Source organism: Hetaerina americana, unplaced genomic scaffold, assembly GCF_022747635.1.
Source record: "Hetaerina americana unplaced genomic scaffold, ioHetAmer1.1.p SCAF_23, whole genome shotgun sequence".
NCBI lineage: Eukaryota > Metazoa > Arthropoda > Insecta > Odonata > Calopterygidae > Hetaerina > Hetaerina americana.
The window spans coordinates 311188-329913 of record NW_027286797.1 but is presented as its reverse complement, the minus strand read 5'-3'; the positions used below and the strand labels follow the sequence as shown (position 1 = coordinate 329913).

The 18726-nt window shown below is 37.3% G+C and overlaps 1 protein-coding gene across 4 annotated transcripts in view; it reads left to right on the top strand.

The window, feature by feature from the left end:
- The window catches only part of Vps11 (vacuolar protein sorting 11), a 106035-nt gene that overhangs the window by 47767 nt on the left and 39542 nt on the right, over positions 1 to 18726 (top strand). For all 4 annotated transcript variants that reach the window (XM_071586548.1, XM_071586546.1, XM_071586547.1 and 1 more), the window contains 4 exons: positions 6424 to 6657; positions 9820 to 9973; positions 13314 to 13460; positions 15468 to 15656. In XM_071586548.1, coding sequence (XP_071442649.1) covers positions 6424 to 6657; positions 9820 to 9973; positions 13314 to 13460; positions 15468 to 15656 — 724 coding nt within the window. The remainder of the gene's footprint in view (positions 1 to 6423; positions 6658 to 9819; positions 9974 to 13313; positions 13461 to 15467; positions 15657 to 18726) is intronic.

The following is an 18726-nucleotide window of genomic DNA, read 5'->3' as shown; positions in this document are numbered from 1 at the left end:
ATGCTTAGATCTTTCCTTTACATCAACACAATTGGCATTCTTAACTGCTGACTGATTGTCATTATACATGCACACAGATTCTGTGCCAAATATTTTTCTGCAATCCTGTTTCAAAATTTCCCTCAGGATTCGACACAATATAATAGCTTTCTTGGTACAAGCAGTTAGGCTGACATACTCTGCTTCCGTTGTGGATAAAGCCACACAGGATTGTTTTTTACTTTCCCATGCTACAGCCCCTTTAGCAAATTTAAAAACATACCCTGTACGAGATAGTCTATCAATCTTATCACTGGCAAAATCTGCATCAGCATAGCCCTCAAGGAACCCACCAGATTTTGAGTAGGCAAGGCGATACGTTGATGTGCCCTTTAAATATCTCAAAACCCTTTTTGCCAACTTCCAATGTTCCATATTAAAGCTATTATTAAACTTACTTAATTTTGAAACAGCAAAAGCAATGTCAGGCCTAGTACAGGTCATTGCGTACATTAAACAACCAATTAATCCTTGATAAGGTACATCAGGACATTTATCTGGATCTCCAGGAGCTACATCCAACCCAACTTCCATGGGTGTAGAGGCTGCACAAGCATCAGACATGTTAAACTTAACCAGCATGCTTTTGATGTACTCTTCCTGATCCAGTTCAATTCCCTCACTGGTTCTAGTTAACCTCATCCCTAGAATACTTTTGGCCTCTCCAAGATTTTTCAGCTCAAAATGTTTTTTTAATGATGAAACTAACTTGTTCACAGTGTCACCATTCTTACAAAACACCAAAAAATCATCCACATATACAGCTATTACACAAATATCAAGTCCAATACCCTTAACATAAATACAGGATTCTGTTGTCAAATTCTTGAAACCAAGACCTTTAAAAATACTCCGACATTTGTCATACCATGCCTTGGATGCTTGTTTTAAACCATATATTGCCTTATGCAGCAAATACACCTTACTCTCCGCCCCTTCAATTACAAAACCTTCAGGCTGCTCAATGTAAATTGACTCTTTAAGATCACCATTCAAGAAGGCTGCAGTCACATCTAGATGAGTGATATTTAAATCTAGCTCCACAGACAATGCAATCAACAATCTCAAGGCAGAATAACTTACTACAGGAGAGAATGTTTCATGGTAATCAGTACCATACTCCTGGGAATAACCCTTTGCTACCAGCCTTGCCTTGAAACGCTCTATTTCCCCAGCTGCATTCACCTTTCGCTTGAAAACCCATTTACATTTTACAACTTTTTTGTTTTCAGGCAAATCAGCTAAAGAAAGGACGCCCTTCCTTGCTAAAGCTTCCCATTCTTCCTGCATGGCCTTCCTCCATTCATCCCCATTTGAAGACAAAGCTTCTTGAACAGTCTGAGGATCACAGTACAAAGACATTGGTTGATTACAGGCTGAATTAATTGATGCCAAAAATAAAACATGATCTGGAAATTCCTTTGGTATTCTATTCCTAACAGGATACCTACTTTCTCCCGGATCAATACTCTCCTCCCTCTGGCTATCATCACCTGAGCTTGAATTTTGCCCACAATAGACACGACCACTTCCTTCAGTCTCAATGTTTGAGGTATCATTATTACCCTCACTACTTGTGCTAGTGTTTTCATTAGTTTCAGCCTGATCATTTATGCTGACCTCTGTCTGGGGCTGGGAGGTGAAACACACGCCCCCCCCTAAAAGTTCAGGCAGAATAATTGTATTCCTCAATGTTTTCCCAGTTAAATGCTCTTCCCTGAAACTGTCCTCAAAAAACACTACATCCCTCGCTTTTGTTACTCGTCCAATGTTTTCAGGATTCGCCAGGAGATAACCTTTGGATTCCTCACAATATCCGACAAAGTAATACCGTTTGGATGTGGCATCTAGCTTTTTTCTCATGGCCTTGGCCACATGAGCATAGGCAATACAACCAAACACCCTCAAATGACTAAGGTCAACCTTATGACCTGTCCATCTCTCCTCAGGTAATTCATTCCCAATTCCCTTAGCTGGTACTCTATTCTTTAAATACACAGCTGTTTTACATGCTTCAACCCAATAGCTCTTAGGTAACTTGCACTCGGATAACATGCATCTAGCCCTCTCTATAATGACGCGATTTGCCCTTTCAGCTAGCCCATTCTGCTCAGGATTATATGGTATCGTTGTCTCATGTTTTATTCCCTTTGCTCTAAGCTCTTCTTGCAGAGCCCGCCCCATGTACTCACTACCATTATCCGTCCGCAAACACTTAATCCTGTTCCCCGTTTCATTTTCTACCCTAGCCTTAAAGGTTACGAAACATTCTAGGATAACATGTGTTTCCTTGCCTTTAATGAAGAAGGCAAAAATTTTTCTAGTGCAATCATCAATAAATGTGAGCATGTACAGTTCTCCCCTATTGCCAGGAGGGTCCATTGGACCACACAGGTCTGAGTGCACCAAACTCAGCTTTTCACTCACCCTTTCCGTTCTCGGTCCCACAGTGAAAGGTTTTTTAACAAGCTTTCCTTCTACACATGCCACACACGGTTGAAGAGGCTTATTACATGGATAATCCAGACCACTGGCACGCCCCCTTAATGTCTGCATATTTTTATGCCCCAAGTGCGCTAACCTTCTGTGCCATAATAGCTGAGAATGATTCCCTTCAGTAGTTGCAGCTAATCCCACAGCACCCTCCCTGACAACATTGTCACCTGAGGTACACTGTTTTAAATCTAGACTGTACAACCCATTCTCCTCTGTTCCCGAGGCTTGAATGACTCCCTTTACATGTAAAGTTTCAGCATCAAATAGTTTGCACCCAGATGAATCAAATAAAACAGCAGTACCCTTTTGCACTAACCTATTTACAGACAACAAATTAGTTGAAAGATCTGGCACATAATTAACATTTGATATGGTGGCAGTACTTCCCTGAATCAAATCCATTGATGCACTACCAATACCTGACACTTTGATTTTGTCATGGTTAGCAACTGTTACTTCGTCACTTGCATCTGGTCGAAAATCTGAAAAGTACTCCGTAGTTCTTGCCATATGGGAATTCGCCCCAGAATCAATGTACCATTTATGACTCCCCACTTCACAACGAAGGGCTGTCAACCAGGCAACTGGATTCCCTTTCTTGGCACCCCCACTTGATTTGCTGTTCCCGCACGACACCTTTGCCCCTTCCTCGGGACAATCGCTCTTGATGTGCCCGATCACTCCGCACTTAAAGCACCTGGCCTTTCTCGGATCGAAGGTGGACTTCTTGTTCTGCTTACCTCTGGCCCCGGACGTACTCGAACTCTGCTCCGAGGATGATGAGCACTCTCCCTGATGCCTCTGGTTCCGCTTGGCATAGAATACAACCTGCTGCTCCTTGGAATCTGTGGCCCGTTTGTACCCTTCCTGCAGTAGCCTCTGCTTCACTAGGTCAGACTTGATGACCCCTGTGACTGTATTCTCTAGAGCCATTCGAAACGGTCTGTACTCAACCGTCAGGCCCCGCAGCATCAAAACCGCGAGCAGCTCGTCGTCAATCTTCTTGCCAATGCTTTTTAGTTTCGCATCGACTGTTGTGAAACGTTGAACATAGTCCTCCATATTTGTGCACGTTCCCAAATTGATGTCGAACAGCTGGTCTATAAGGGCGACATGCCTGTTCACACCCTTATCTTCATAGGTGTGCTGCAGCTTGTCCCACATACCTTTGGCCGTCTTGCACTCCATGACTTCCATTTTCGGTCCTTGTTCTAGTAGCAAATATATTTTCGCCCTTGCTCGCTGTGACTGCTTTCGTTCATGAGCTGACGCGTCCATTGCTACTTCACTCTCCACGTAGTCCCAAAGGTCTTCGTGAAGCAAGTACATTTCCACGTCCATTTTCCACTGCTCGTAATTCACCGATCCTCGCAATTTATCAATTTGAGGCAATGAACCTCCGTACGTGATGTTGTTGATGACATTTGATTCCATTGTACTTGTCATCCAAACACGAGGCAACAATTTACGAGTACAGCTCGGTTGACTACAAGGCCGGAATCAGTTTAATTGAACCTAATTATCTCATGCAAACTGATCTCACACTCCTATTTCCACATTCTGGGCCCATAACCTGTTGTGATCTTCTTGCAGCGTGGTGACGAAACAGGATTTAGGATCTTTAGCAATTATTGAGACGACATGTTCAACTTAACGTGGGGCCGGAAGTGACGTTTAAAAAAAACGACTTCCTACTTTTATTCTACAAAAACAAAAGCAAACACATACAAACATCGCTCAAGCCAGCCCAAAAGAGACAATGTTACCAACCTTGTACAAAACAACAGCAACTTGATTACACATATACAACAGTTTGTGACCGAAAAAGTCCTGGTGAAAAGTCAAAAGTGAGCATACGATAATGTCTTTTGAAAAATGTGAAATCAGCAGTGAATTACATGGAATTAAAGATGAAATTGTGCATGAGGAAAGTAACAGCCTCAGTGAAAACAACTGCAGAAACAATTTAGCCGCAGTGTTGATGAATTTCTGGAATTTCTAAGGTAAATAAATGTTGATATAAATGTAAATGCCAAGTTTATAATGTAGCTGTTCAATTTTCTTCATATCATGTGTTAATGTCAAAGTAGTTCAATCCTTTTCTGCCTGATACAAGTATTTTTCGTAAACTCTAATCCAAAAAATCCATGCTTCTTATGGGCCGGGATATACTGTATATCTGGATGGAATTGAGATGAAATGTTGTGCAATAATGCAGGTGCAACTAAATTTTCTGAAAGGTATTTATTGATATTAATAAAAAAATTATTGAAATATAAAATGTTAAAAACACGAACTTCTGAAGTGTCTGAATTTTAAATCAGACCATTTTGTCCTTCGTAGCATTATAGGGTTCACAATGTGATACATTCTTTCTCCTTCTATCCCTGGTCTTACTGATTTATTTTGGCAGGTTAGTGGAGTTTGCATCTAAGCTATCAGTTGAAATCCTTGATTCGTGTAGTTTCTATACTTTTTTTAATAAAATTATGGCAGAGTTCAATTTCTAGTGAGTTGTCGCAGGGAAAGCTTGGAAGTGTGTTTGTCCAGTAATTGAATTTAGAGGTGGCATATTCATTTATATTTACTTCAATGTTACATATATGCATAGCTTTATCACTCAATCAGTAAGTTCTGGGTTTTAGGAAATATCAGTGTTTTGCCGAAAGACTCATTTTCATTGTTGGTGAAACTGATTGACAAAATAATTGTGTAAGAAGTGAGTTAGATTTTTCAAGTGTCATAAGTCACAATTCTATGCCTAAGTGATAAACCCAAAAGCCTACATGATCTTAGTCCCGAAAATTGCCTTTTTTATCCATTGATTTGTCAATTACTGCCATAGCTCGAAAACCATTTGCTGTATTTTTATGTGGGTCATTGTATTAACTATGATTTCATCCATTAAATTAAAATTAGGTGATATCTGGTGACATTCCTCCGATTTGTGCTCTTTTTATGTGCATTTTCATTGTGTTTTGAGTTCAGGTGGGTTAATGAATGAGACAGTGATATTTTTGCATGATAATAGCATTTTAGTAATTTTCCAGATTTGATGCTTGATATTTATGAAAGCTGTCATGCTTTACCTGGGAAAAATCACAGCATATTATTTATAAATAATTGGGAGAAAGGAACTTTTCTCAAATAATATGTTGTGATACATAAATCGTTCTAACCAAATTTTTTGTGAATGTTTTCACAAGGTTTTGTATTAAGCTTTCCATTCACCCACTAGGTTGCAGATTGTTAATTGGCTCATTTAAGAGTTAAGTGGTGAAATAAATACATGCAATTCCTTGAAAATGATTAAACCACCTTGACCTTGATTTTTAAATGAAAGCATTGCATTAATGATGAATTCTAAATGCTCATATGGCTGCCATCAGTATACATGATTCAAAGAACATTCATCCTCCTGTAGGCCTCACTCTCAATACTCATCTACAATAGGAGGCCACAAATAGATTAATATTTCCATTGCTTTTCAGTTGTCAGTTGCAAATAACTTGGGAAGATGGACCTAATCGACTCTACTCCAAATTAGAAGTGTATTTATTCTTTTTTCATTTGGCAAAGTTTGATTTGAATCTTAAAAATACTATTGGGTTTATCTGTCATGAAATGTTTTAAAACTGTCATGTCAAAATGTAAATTGGGACTCATATTGATTTTATACAAAAACTAGCAAAGCATTTGCTCACCTTAACAGAGAAAGTTGAATTTTCAGGGGTAATAAATGCAAGGAAAATGATAATTGGAAAGTATGGATGATACAAGAACACTTAAATAAATACTGTTGACAACTTTTGATTTTGTGATGTGAACTGTCATCTTTAAAATTTCATGGAAAGTTTTTCTTAATTTGATTTTATTACTTTCTTTCAGTAATGGTGGTGAATCCTGTGTGCTTACTATTTTGGATATTTTAAACAAGTACATTGTGTTGTGTGCTCCAATGAATGGTGTGCAAGCAGTTTTAGCTGAATGGGGGTCCATTTACATAATTCTTGGTGGGGCAGGCACCTCTGAGCCTCTGCATCTTTGTCATCTGGTGGAGAAAGATTTACAATCAAAGCTAGCATTTTTGTTCAAGAAAAATCTCTATGATGCTTCAATAAGGTGCGCATACTCATGATAAAAATTATGAGTATCTGATATATGTTCAATACTTTGTTTTTAAATGCAATAGGTTCATTGTAGATAAATTTTTATTGTAGTTCTTCACTTATTATTATACTAATTTTTGCTGTGCTAAATGATACCTGAACAAAATGATGTTTGCCTGCATGTTTGTTTGCAGTTGAAGTTAACATTACCAGGAGATGAGAGGAGTATCATTCTAACATTATCACCAACTTGGTTGCATTATGCTAACTCTGATAGCAGCATAAAAAGTCTCTGTGGAAATCTCTACCATTACAAACACTGAAGAAAGCCAAAGTGTTGAATTCTACTGGGATGGTTATAGCCATGAATGGGTCGTTCAATAACTCCCTAGGAAAAAATGGAAAACAAATTATTTTTGGTAGATTTTTAAAACTATTTTTAGCGCAATCTACTTTAAGCTTGATGAGCTTGTCTCAGTGTTTTTTCAACTTTTTTAAGCAAACCACAAGGTAGGATTTTGAAAATCCTACCTTTTAGTCTTCAAAATAGGTATCTGTGTTGGTGATGACCTCATCAATCAATGTAAATCATTTTCCACTGAGCCAATATTTTCAAGTATGGAAATAAGTCACTGGAAGCCAAATCTGGTGAATGCATTGGATGTTGTAATAATTTGAACGTTAATTCCATAATTTTCGCCATTGAAACTTCACAGATGTGCCCCCGTACATTGTCTTGATGGGAGAGAATTTTTTTCTTTGGCAAACAAGAACTTATTTGTTTATTTCTTCTCTCAACCAGTGTTTTGACAACACATAGTACTCTCCATTTATCGTTTATCCTTTCTGCCAATAATTGATTTAGATGATTTTCAGTGTGTCTCAAAAACCATGGCCATCACCGTGGTGGCAAATTGCTACCACATCGTCTTCGCCTTCTTCAGAGCCAGATTTCCTTAAGAAATCCACTATTTCAGCTGTTCCTTTGTCTCTGGAGTGTATTAGTGTTCCCATTTTTCATTCACAGTTATGTAAGTGAAACTTGAAACTTCAGTTATGTGAGTGCAGAAACTTGAAAGGATTGTGAAGGAAAACCACCAAACTATCCTCTAAATTGGCCTCACAATTGCTTTTACTTTCCATTGAAAGCAAACGCAGCATCTACCTTGCCTAGATTTTTTTTACACCCATTCTTTAATGCAAAATTGAAAACACTGCGCCTTGTGCTTTGTCTGTGGTCTTGGCTATTTTGTTGACTTTGATTCGTCAATCGCTCAAAACCATATCATGGATTTGGTTAATCATTTCAGAGGAAGTCATTTCCACTGTTTCTCCTGGACAATTTTCATCATTTGTGGATGTATGGCCACGTTTAAACTCATTTACCCATTGTAAACAGTTGAAAACCACAGGAGCAGATTTTGTGTACATTTCATCCAACTCAGCTTTGATCTCTGTTGGTGTTAAGCCTTTTAAATAAAATGTTTAGTCACAGCAGAAACTCATTTTTTTCCATTTTTCTAAATAAACAAAGTTTGTTGCTTCAATCTACCATGAAACCCCGTGTTGGTTTTAGCTGAAACTTGAACAGAAGTTGGGGATTGAGATGGTGCGGTGGCTATCATACTGGCTTCCCACCCAGAGGGCCCAGGTTCAAATCCCGGCAGTGTTGAATATTTTTTAGAGGTATCTCGATCCCTACTTGAGGTGCTTAGTGGAGGGCACTTTGAGTGAGTACGCCATCCATTGGATGGGATGTTAAGCTTTGGACTCCAAGGCACCCTTCATAAAGAGTAGGCTAATACCGACGCCGGGTTTGTCTCCACCCTTCATCCTTTCCTGTCCATCCCTAATGGTGCAAATGACTTCAGCTGTTGGTAGCCTCCCCTAAATACTACTACTTGAAGAGCAGCCTAGTGAGAGATGAGGCTTTCTAAAAGCAAACCTTTTACGGTACTACATGTGTCAACTCTAGGATATTCCAAGGAAATATTGAAAAACCCATTGTCATTCAGTAGAGTACTCCAAACAGTCTAGCCTTAGTAGCTTAGTATTAATAGACAATAGAGCTCTCAAAAATTAGAGAGCACTTACAGGGTTGGTCCGGAAAATAAGTGTACTGATTTTTTCCCGCCGCTCCAGGCGCGCCCAGCACCGCTCTGACGGGCTGCGATTGGAGGGGGGTATGTTGGCCAGCGACGCTGAAAAAGGCAGTCGGCTCTGAGCTGTGGTGTAGTGAGGAGCTCTGTTAACGCGAACCTCCACGCTCGACCCACGTCACGGAACGCGATGCCGAAGTTTTTGGAGCAGCGTTATTCCATCAAATTTGCGGTAAAGCTTGGGAAATCGTCTACCGAAACTGTCGGTATGATTAACCAGGCTTACGGGGAGTCAGCCATGTCCAGAAACATGATCTTTCGGTGGCACAAGATGTTCGTGGAGGGCAGAGAAGAGGTCGACGACGAACCACGGCCTGGACGCCCATCAACGACACTCACCGACGAAAATGTGCGAAAAGTTCGCGATGTACTGAACTCTGATCGTCGTCTTAGTGTTCGGATGATAGCAGAGCAGTGTAATGTGCCAAAAACAATAGTGCACGAGATTATTAGGGAGCAATTACAGATGCGAAAAATTTGTGCAAAGTTGGTGCCGAAAGTGCTCAGTGATGATCAAAGACTCAATCGTTTGGAAATCGCGACACAACTTGCGGATCACTGCAAAAATGATCCACATTTTTTAGAGAACGTTGTTTCGGGTGACGAGACGTGAAGGAACGCAAAGGAACGCGATACGGGACTTTGGACGCTGTCAAAGAGGCCGTGACGACGTGTCTTCGAGAGGTTCCCGATGATGCCTTCGCGGGAGCGTTCCAGGAATGGGAACGCCGCTGGAACAAGTGTATCGACTCACAAGGGTCCTATTTTGAGGAATATTAGCTTAAGATATGTAAAAGTGTAATAAATTTTTTATCCTGAGCTCAGTACACTTATTTTCCGGACGAACCTGTAGGATTAGCTTCCTTTGGTCTATTATAAGCTAAAACTAGAATTTTTTCAGTGCAAAGTTACACATAGAATTTCAGAATATTAATTATATATATTTTATAGCCTTGTGAAAGTCGTAATTCATTGTTGCTGAATTTGTGTTCAATTTATTTTTTTGCTATGATTAGGATTGCCAAGAGCCAACAGTATGATGTGGATAGCCTTGTAGACATTTTCCGCCAATATGGGGACCATTTGTATGGAAAAGGGGAACACAATGCTGCAATTGAACAATACATTAAGACTATTGGGAAGCTGGAATCATCATATGTCATCAGAAAGGTCAGAGTTACTAATATATTTATGTATGCTTTTTTACCTTATAAAATTAAGCTTACTGAATTCTTATGAGGATTTGAATCATGGTAAGTTCCCTGATATAAGGCCTTAGGTTTTGCAATGTTTGATTTTAACATTGTCAGGTTTTCATTCTTTTTATACCTGGGTTCTTGGTGTGAAATAACTTCAGCCTTGAAGCAGAAATATCAGGAATAAAAAATTATTTCCATTCGGTGACATCTAATATCATAAAATGGATGGAACCTGAGCTGGAATTTTTTTCTATCAAATCTTTTCATTGTCAGGTGGCAATCAAATCATTGTAATTTTTTTACTATTTATTTATTGTGTGACTATATAGTCTTGGCAATAGATAGGGAAAATTTTAGGAGTGTGTAACAGATAGGAGTGAATATTTGTGTACAGTTACATCACACTTTGCATTACTCTTTTATTTGGGCTCTGTGTTAAAGCTGTGTTTTTTGAGCTGGTGCTGTCTACTGCCATATGCCACGGCTGATAAGACACACCAGCGGATGATGCGCACTATAATTTTTCAAGTTAGAGTTAGCTAAAAACTCTTGGATCAGACTTAACGGAAATTATTTTAATGTTTAACACTTGATATTTAGAAAGAAATAGAATTTTTACATTAAAAATTATCAACCAAATAAATGTTTATTCATCGTAGAATCCCAGAAATTCATCACTGCTGTTAAAATCATAAATGCAGTTATTTTCACTGTGGAATTCTATAACCTTTGTTTGGTATCCAAGTGACTGTGTTTGTTGTGCTATCGTAGTCCTGCTATGCATACACAGACCATTTCTCCATTATCATATCATCTACTCAGTCAGAGGTGGGCCAAAATGTTTTTCAGCTGCCTTGTTTCCATGTTCTGAAGCATAATTCATGGCGTCAAGTTTTGATGTGATACTGCAATAAAATCTTTCCTATTTAGATCCTGTGAGATTATTTTAATTTTAACTTTTTTGAGACACTTAGTGTCTATATGACCACAAACATATATTGAACAGCACTATCATACTCTCTACGGGGCCTTCACTATTAGCCCAATGCATATTCATTTAACAGCGGCACCGCATGTGAGATGGAACTAAATGAACTAAATTGTATACATTTAAGATTCATTTGGGAATTTTTTAGGAAGTACTCTTGTAAATATTAAAACTCTATAGCTTATACCAGTTTCAAAATAGTATTTTGTAATAGTAAAATAATAGTAATAGTAAAATTTGTAATGAAGATTACCATTTTGTATTCCTGATGAGGGAAAAACACGTTACAGAGAGTATTTTTCACAGCCAATTGGCTTGCTGACTTGGAGGTTGAAGTTAACCCCTGTCCATAAGATCCTGGCGCATTTAGAGCACATTATGGAGTAAAAAAAAGTGCATCTTGTGGGCCGCGAACTATGGTAATCACATAGGTGAATAAAATTAAACATTTTGAAATATTTTTAACTGTAAGAATGAAATAGGTTTTTAAATTGAAGAATAAACATGAAAACAGTATAATTTAATTTTCTTTGGAATTAGCATTACTATGTGAATAATGAAATAAGATAAGTTTTTTTTTCAAATATTCCTCCATGTATTGATTTAAAAATATTCATGTTCTTATTACTCATTCTTATGTTTGCAGATTTTTCCTTGGATTGCTTTATGAAGTGGCCCATTGCATAGTTATTCTTTGTGCAAATTGTCTCATGTAGCTTAAATTGACAATGTGTGGCAAAGTTTCCCAAATTCATCTTTGAGTATAAATGGTGCATACAGGGCTTCGAGCGATGTCATTTATATTATCCGTTTTCAATCTCTACTGGCCAACAACAATGAGAAAAGTGGTGAACTTCATTTGTGACTTAACTTATTGCCCTTCATTTGTGACTAACCCAAAGATTGTGCCAAATGAGCTAAGCAAGATAAACTGGATTAACTTTTTCAACTAAAAGCTCTGCTGGAAGTGTACAATATATGTTGGTCTGCGAAGAATATATATTTTTTGGTGAGGAAGATCTTGTTCATTTAGGATGATATGAGTATAGATCTTTTTCTTCCACTACTCGCCAATTTTTGTATCCTTCTCATCCCGGCCAATGGTATACGCTTAGTATAGGGCCAATCTAGGTCCATATCTGCTGCAACCTCTTGGAAAAGTATTTTCTAAATATTTTCCTGGCAAATCATGTTTATTTTATTTCAAGATCCACCTGTGATAATTGATACATGTAATCAAAATTAAGGTGAAAGCCATCACCTCAAGATATTATGTGTGGTCATACTCTTCACCCTCTGCCTTTTATATCTTTTCATACTCTCTCCCATGCTGCCCTGTTCTTGCATACTGGCTTTGCTTTCATCTGTGATTACTTTCATACTTGCTCACTCATTGTTTCATGCATGCTCTTTGGCTTAATATTCCTTGTTTTGAGAATCTCGTTGACCACCTTCACCAATGCCTCCTTGGTGTACTGTCCTTTGAAAAGTATCCACTTCTCTCCCATATATCTGTTTGACGTGATTTGACTCTCATCCATCCCAAATCAGTGTAGGACTATTTTATGCCTGTTCGAGTAGGATATTTCCCAATAAATTTATTATTAAATGGTTCTTGATTGACAAATAATTAAATAGAATCAAAAATTTCATTCTATTCAGGCATGTGTTTGAAATGACTTACTGTTGGCCATGGAATTCAGGAAGTAGCAATGTTTGGAATGAATTTACATTAAATATAAACCAGCAATATACGAAATAAATTTACCTTCCTTACTCCAATTTTCTTCCAAAACACAATGTTATTTGATTGTGTATGAAAATTACTGACATTTCGTCAGTGGCAAGCGGAATTGTTTGATAATTCATATTAGATTAGCTAGTCAATGTATGTGTGATTTACTGAAATATATCTCTGTTCTGTGCCAGTGTCTATGCATTCATGTAAAAGATTCAACTTGTTAGATTTAATATAAGGGGAAACAATGTCATGAATATTGCTTAAGTGAACTGACAGGCATTACTATTGAGAAAAATGAGTTTGAATAAGTTTCTAGCGTGTCAGTGATCTTAGGGCTGATGGATGTCTCTGTGATTAACAGGACAAAAAATTGGAAATTCTCCTTTTAGTGAAGCTGGATAATATTTTATGGATGCAATAAGTATTTCTTTAATGACCCAAGTGAAGGCCATCAATATATGAGGATAACCATTAAAAGATCATAGGGCTTAAGCGTTTGGATTTTTTTTTCTTTCATCAATGTTCCTGGAAAAGGAAGAAACATTCATAATTTATTCTCTAGTCACTCGACCTTTCTCTCAGTTTTTAGACTCGCAGCATATTGGACATCTAACCAAATACCTCCAGGCCCTTCACAAGCAGGGAATGGCCACTGAAGATCACACCACTCTTTTACTTAACTGCTACACGAAGCAGGATTCCACGGATAAATTGAAAGATTTCCTAATGGTAAGTGGTTGTCTTCATATTTGGAGATTTTCATTTGCTTGCATGTTAATATCTAGGGGAGAACTGTAAGGTTTGCAATTAGAGAATTGGAACTGTTTTATGGCGATTCTCACGAGGTGAAAAGGGTGAATCAAAAGGAATGAACTCTGCATTGAAGGGCAAGGGGTAGTCATTAAGATGGGAAGATTTTAAACCAAGTAATTAATTTTTGGTGGTATAAGGTGATGCAGAACATTTTTCCATATCAATGAATATCTTTCAATGGATCACATTGAATTTTTAACTGGTCATTTATGAAAGTTGCTCATTGACATGGCTGGAAGCTGGTGAGCTGTTACAATTTCTTCCGTCAAGGATGAGCAATTTTTTTTGGAAATTCAATTAAGTGATTATTCATGAATGATCTTTTTATACTAACCTCAATTTTGTAAAATTGAACTGGGGTGTAAAATTTTAATTTGTTAATTTTTAGGTTTTTTCTAGCCTTATCCAAGGTTTTATTTAAGTTAGTGGCACAAGCATGAATTCTTCACTAACAAGTTATTTCCGTTGGTATTTATTTACTTGTAGCATGGCCAAATTGTCTTCAGTTTCATTGGTTGGGCTACATTGATGATCAAATATTAACTCATTGGGCACGAGCATGTATTACATACGTACTACACTGTATCTACGCATATACATGCATTGATACTACAAATTCTCATTCTGTTGGAAAATAATTGACTTGCTAGAAAGCCATCATTAAAATTTTAGTTTGTTAGACGCATGGTCTTTTTTATATATGTTTTATATGTTAATGGAAATTGGTTCAAAGTCTTTTTTTATTACTGTTAGAAGTTCATGTAATTCTCTGTTGGATTTATTTTTCAGTATATTATTTCTACAGGGCTTAGTTATAGACCTTTTGAAAGTGAAATGGGTTTGAAAACAAAAGTGCTGGGTGAAAGATCATCCCAAAGCAGGAAACATTCATAGTTGAATGTGTGAATCATTCATATTCAGTTAACTATCGAATATATGTGCTAATGGATGCATTATAATGCATGGAAAATCGAAAAAAAGCATAACTTAAATGTGCAGAAAATATTGTTATGGATGTAAAATGGATTCAATTGAATATGAGTCAAAATAGTTTGAATAAAAGTTATTGCGATCAAGAATCAAATGAACTCTCCTTTTTCATTCTTTGTAATTGATTCAAGTTTTTTAGCAATGGTAAGTACAATTTTTTTCCATTTTCCAGCAATTTTTATGAGGGTGGAATTACATTTCCACAAGAACATAGGACTATCGTTAAGTAAATTGCAGAATATACTTTCTTTAATAAGGTAAAGCAATCACATAGCCAGGAAAAGGTAAATGATTGGCCAAGGTTGAATATTAAGAAAGAATCGCTGATATGGATTCATGTAATACCGATTACAATTATGCACTATAGATGTGAATAATTTATTTGTCGCATAGTAAGTAAAACTAATATTTGCCCACCTGAAAGGAGAATGTAGAATCCTCAGGGCTAGTGAATGCGAGGGAAATAATAGTGAGAAAATATGGGTAGTATGAAAATGTTTAATTTAAAACATTAAATAGTGTTCACGGCTTGTGACTTTGGGATGAAAATTTAAAAAAGTTTTTTTTAAAAGTATATTGAAGTTTCAGAGAATTGCATTGTCTTTATGTTTGTATGTTTACTAAAACTTTTGAGGCACTGGGAAGAGAGAATAGCATGGATAACCTTCCCACGGATAATTGAGTTTACTATAATTGGTTTTTCATTGCTCTGCCATGTTGTCGTAACTCAAATTGATTTTGGTTTCATCAAGGAGAGTTTCACATTGTTAGGGGATAAAATCAATTTCTTCAGAAATTACTGAACAAATTAATGCTTATTGTAAATTTTTAGTTTGCCATGTGTCATTTTGTTTTATAATACCAGAAATGAGATTCATTATTGTACATAATTTTGGTCATATTCGCTTACTGAAACATTCCCATTCATTGCAGACAAAGGACAGGGAAGTTGATTTTGATGTGGAAATAGCAATTAAAGTGTGCCGTGAAGCATCTCCTGAAGATGCACTCCTCCTGGCCCGCAAGCACCACCTCCATCAGTGGTATCTGAAAATATTAATTGAAGATCAACATAATTACTCTGAAGCTTTAGATTACATTGCACAGTTGGAGTTGGAAGAGGTAAGCATATGTATGGAGATGATTGTTGGGTGCTGTATTCTATAATGAGAGAATCTGTAGAATGTAGGTGCTTATGATCCTGTTTCTGTTTTGCATTATGGCTTTGGATGGTATTTGCTACTATTTTCAGCGATTCATGGCTTGTGCATATTCCAAGAACCCATCCAAAGTTTCATCGTGCAGTTAATAAGGCACCTCTTTTCAGAGATTTTGGTTACACTCTGAATGGTATCCCAGTTATATTCTGTTACTCAGTGGAGCAAACTCTTCATCCCAGTAATATATTATAAGTGTATGTCCACTTGTAATAAATGATAAATGTTGTAATTTAGTGAGTGAAATGAGAGCCAGTGATTTCTTTGTTTGGTCATTAACAGAGAATTGTATATGATCCTCAGCCACATTATCTTGCTAATTATCTATCCAATGGGCTTCTAATGTACCTACATGTTTTTGGTGCATTATTCAAGTGTTAGAAAATAATGAATGGTGTAGATACCATTTGCCAGTGTTTGACTTGACATGGGGTCTGCTAAAATTCAGCTGGTCTCAGAACTTATCACCCATTGATGTGGAAATTCTCCTGTATGGTAAAATTTCCATTATTTATGGCATGGCTGAGTAGTCTTAAGACACAGTGAGAAGGATATCCATCTCAACTATCGATTTACAACCATTTGCCCCAAGTTGATATACTCGGTGGCATTTATCAATAAGGGGCAGAGGTCCAAAGAGTATCCATCCAGTGGGAAATCATTGGGATGGCCTGTATTCTCATGAAGGAGAGTCCAACATTCTCCATGACAGTTAATTTCCAGTATGTGGGCTATTCAACAGGTCTTTAGGAAAAAATAGAAAAATCAATTATTTTGAGTAGAAATTTTTTTTAATTTTTCATACTGGATCGCCTATTAGCTTGATACACTTTTCCCAGTGTTTCTTCCACTTTTTTAAGTCATTCAAAAAGTAAGATTTCAGAAGTTCCTCAAAATAGGCATCTGTGATTGTGATGACTTCCTCATTTGACATTAATCTTTTTTTACCAAGCCGTTTTTTCAAGTTTGGAAATAAAAAAAATACTGGGTTCACATCCTCATTTGCAAAGAAAAAAATTGTCTTCCATCAAGACAATGCATTTGTGACCTGTGCAGTTTTGATGGCAAAAATCATGAAATTTACGTTCAGATTATTACCATATCTATCTTATTTACCAGATTTGACCCCCTGTGACTTTCATTTCCAAAGTTGGCTGGGTGGAAAATGATTCTCGTCAAACTAGGAGGCCATTGCCAACACAGATGGCTATTTTGAGAACCTTCCAAAATCCTACTTTTTGGATGACTTAAAAAAGAGGGAGAGAAGTTGGGGAAAGTGAATTGAGCTAAAAGGATAATAAGATGAAAAATAAAAACAATAATTAAAATGTTTTTATATATTTTCCCAATGACTTACTGAACAAATCACTAACCGTAACTAGCGTATTTTGTTATGAACAAGTGGAAACTACAATATTTGATGGCATATGGGAGGTTTTGTCCAAAAAGTAAGTAGAAATATTTCTTGATCTTTTCCTGCTGATGCATATCGCTAGTATGTGGCAGGAAAGGTGGTAAGAGGCCTTGGGGTAACAACGTGCCCTGCATCAGTTGTCTGCGGGCCATTAAAGTGTTTGGATCACTGCTAGACAAACCCTGTTCAAGGTTTGCATCACAACTTTATGGTGCCACAGCCCATGAAGCAACAACATGCGATGAAATTTTGTGTTAAGCTTGATAAATTGGGTTTTGGAGACTATGACTATAGTTATGGATGTTTGTGGAGATGAAGCAATGTCATAAGGAATGGTTTACTGCTGGCACAAGATGTTCTGGGAGGGCAGAGAGGAGGTTGACAAGGAGGAATGACCTGGGTGTCCATCAACGACACCGTGGGATGAAAATGTGCACAAAGTGAGAGATTTCGATGAGTGCCTGAGTGTCAGAATGAGTCAGATGAGTGCCTGAGTGAGAGAGAGATAAGATGAATGCCCGAGTGTCAGAATGTTGGCCGAAGAATAGAATCTTCCTAAAACCACGGTGAATCGCATTTGTACAGAATATTAAGCCATGAGAAAGGTGCGTGCCAAGATGGTCCCCATGGTCCTGTCGGAAGATAAAAATGCTGTTTGTGTGACAATCTCACGTAATCTCATGAACTGCTGTGAATGTGACTCAAATTTTTAGATAATGTGGTTACTGGTGACCTTTTTTCCCAAGAATAAACAGTAGCTTGAAAAGCAACTGTTTTGTAACACTGGATAATGTCCTAGAGGCTGTAATGAGTTGAATGAATGAGGCTCCTATTAATTGCTTCCAGCAAGTGTTCGGAGACTGGCAGACGTGCTTGAATTAGTGCGTCGATGCACAAGAGTGCTACTTTGAAGAATTTTAGTAATTTGTACTTTGATCTGCAATAATTTTTTTCCCCACATTTATTCCACTTGGTTTTGAGATAGACCCTGTATAAGATGCACACTCATTTCAATTGCGCATGTTATTTGAAAAAAGTTTTATTAGTCTGAGTGAAAATGCAAACTGTTAAAGACACCCCACCAACTTAAGGTTCCTTTTAGTTCTTGCGTTTCAGAAAAGTCAAATAGATAGCATAAGCATTGATGTAATCACCAAAAACCTGATTCCATGCTCTATTATTATTATTATTATTATTACTTTTTATTTGCCCAGAGATCACAATACAAAAATACCAGGTGGGTGAAGTATGTACATGATATAAGGCACGTCAATGAGGAGCAAAGACACAGGCTCAGTTAAGATACATAAAAGAATAGATGCTCATAGTTACATAAGTGTTTGGTACAAACCCATGAACATCGGCTGTAACATGCACATACAATATCAAATTCAGAAAAATCATTGATCACAAACATGAATCAGACCATTACCATTGCTAGAAACTAAAAGTATGAACTTACTGGTCGGGAATATTGTTGAGATATTCATCAACCGAGTAAAACATATTGCGTTGTAGATATCTTTTTAGTTTATGCCTGAATACGGCAGTTCCCTGTGTA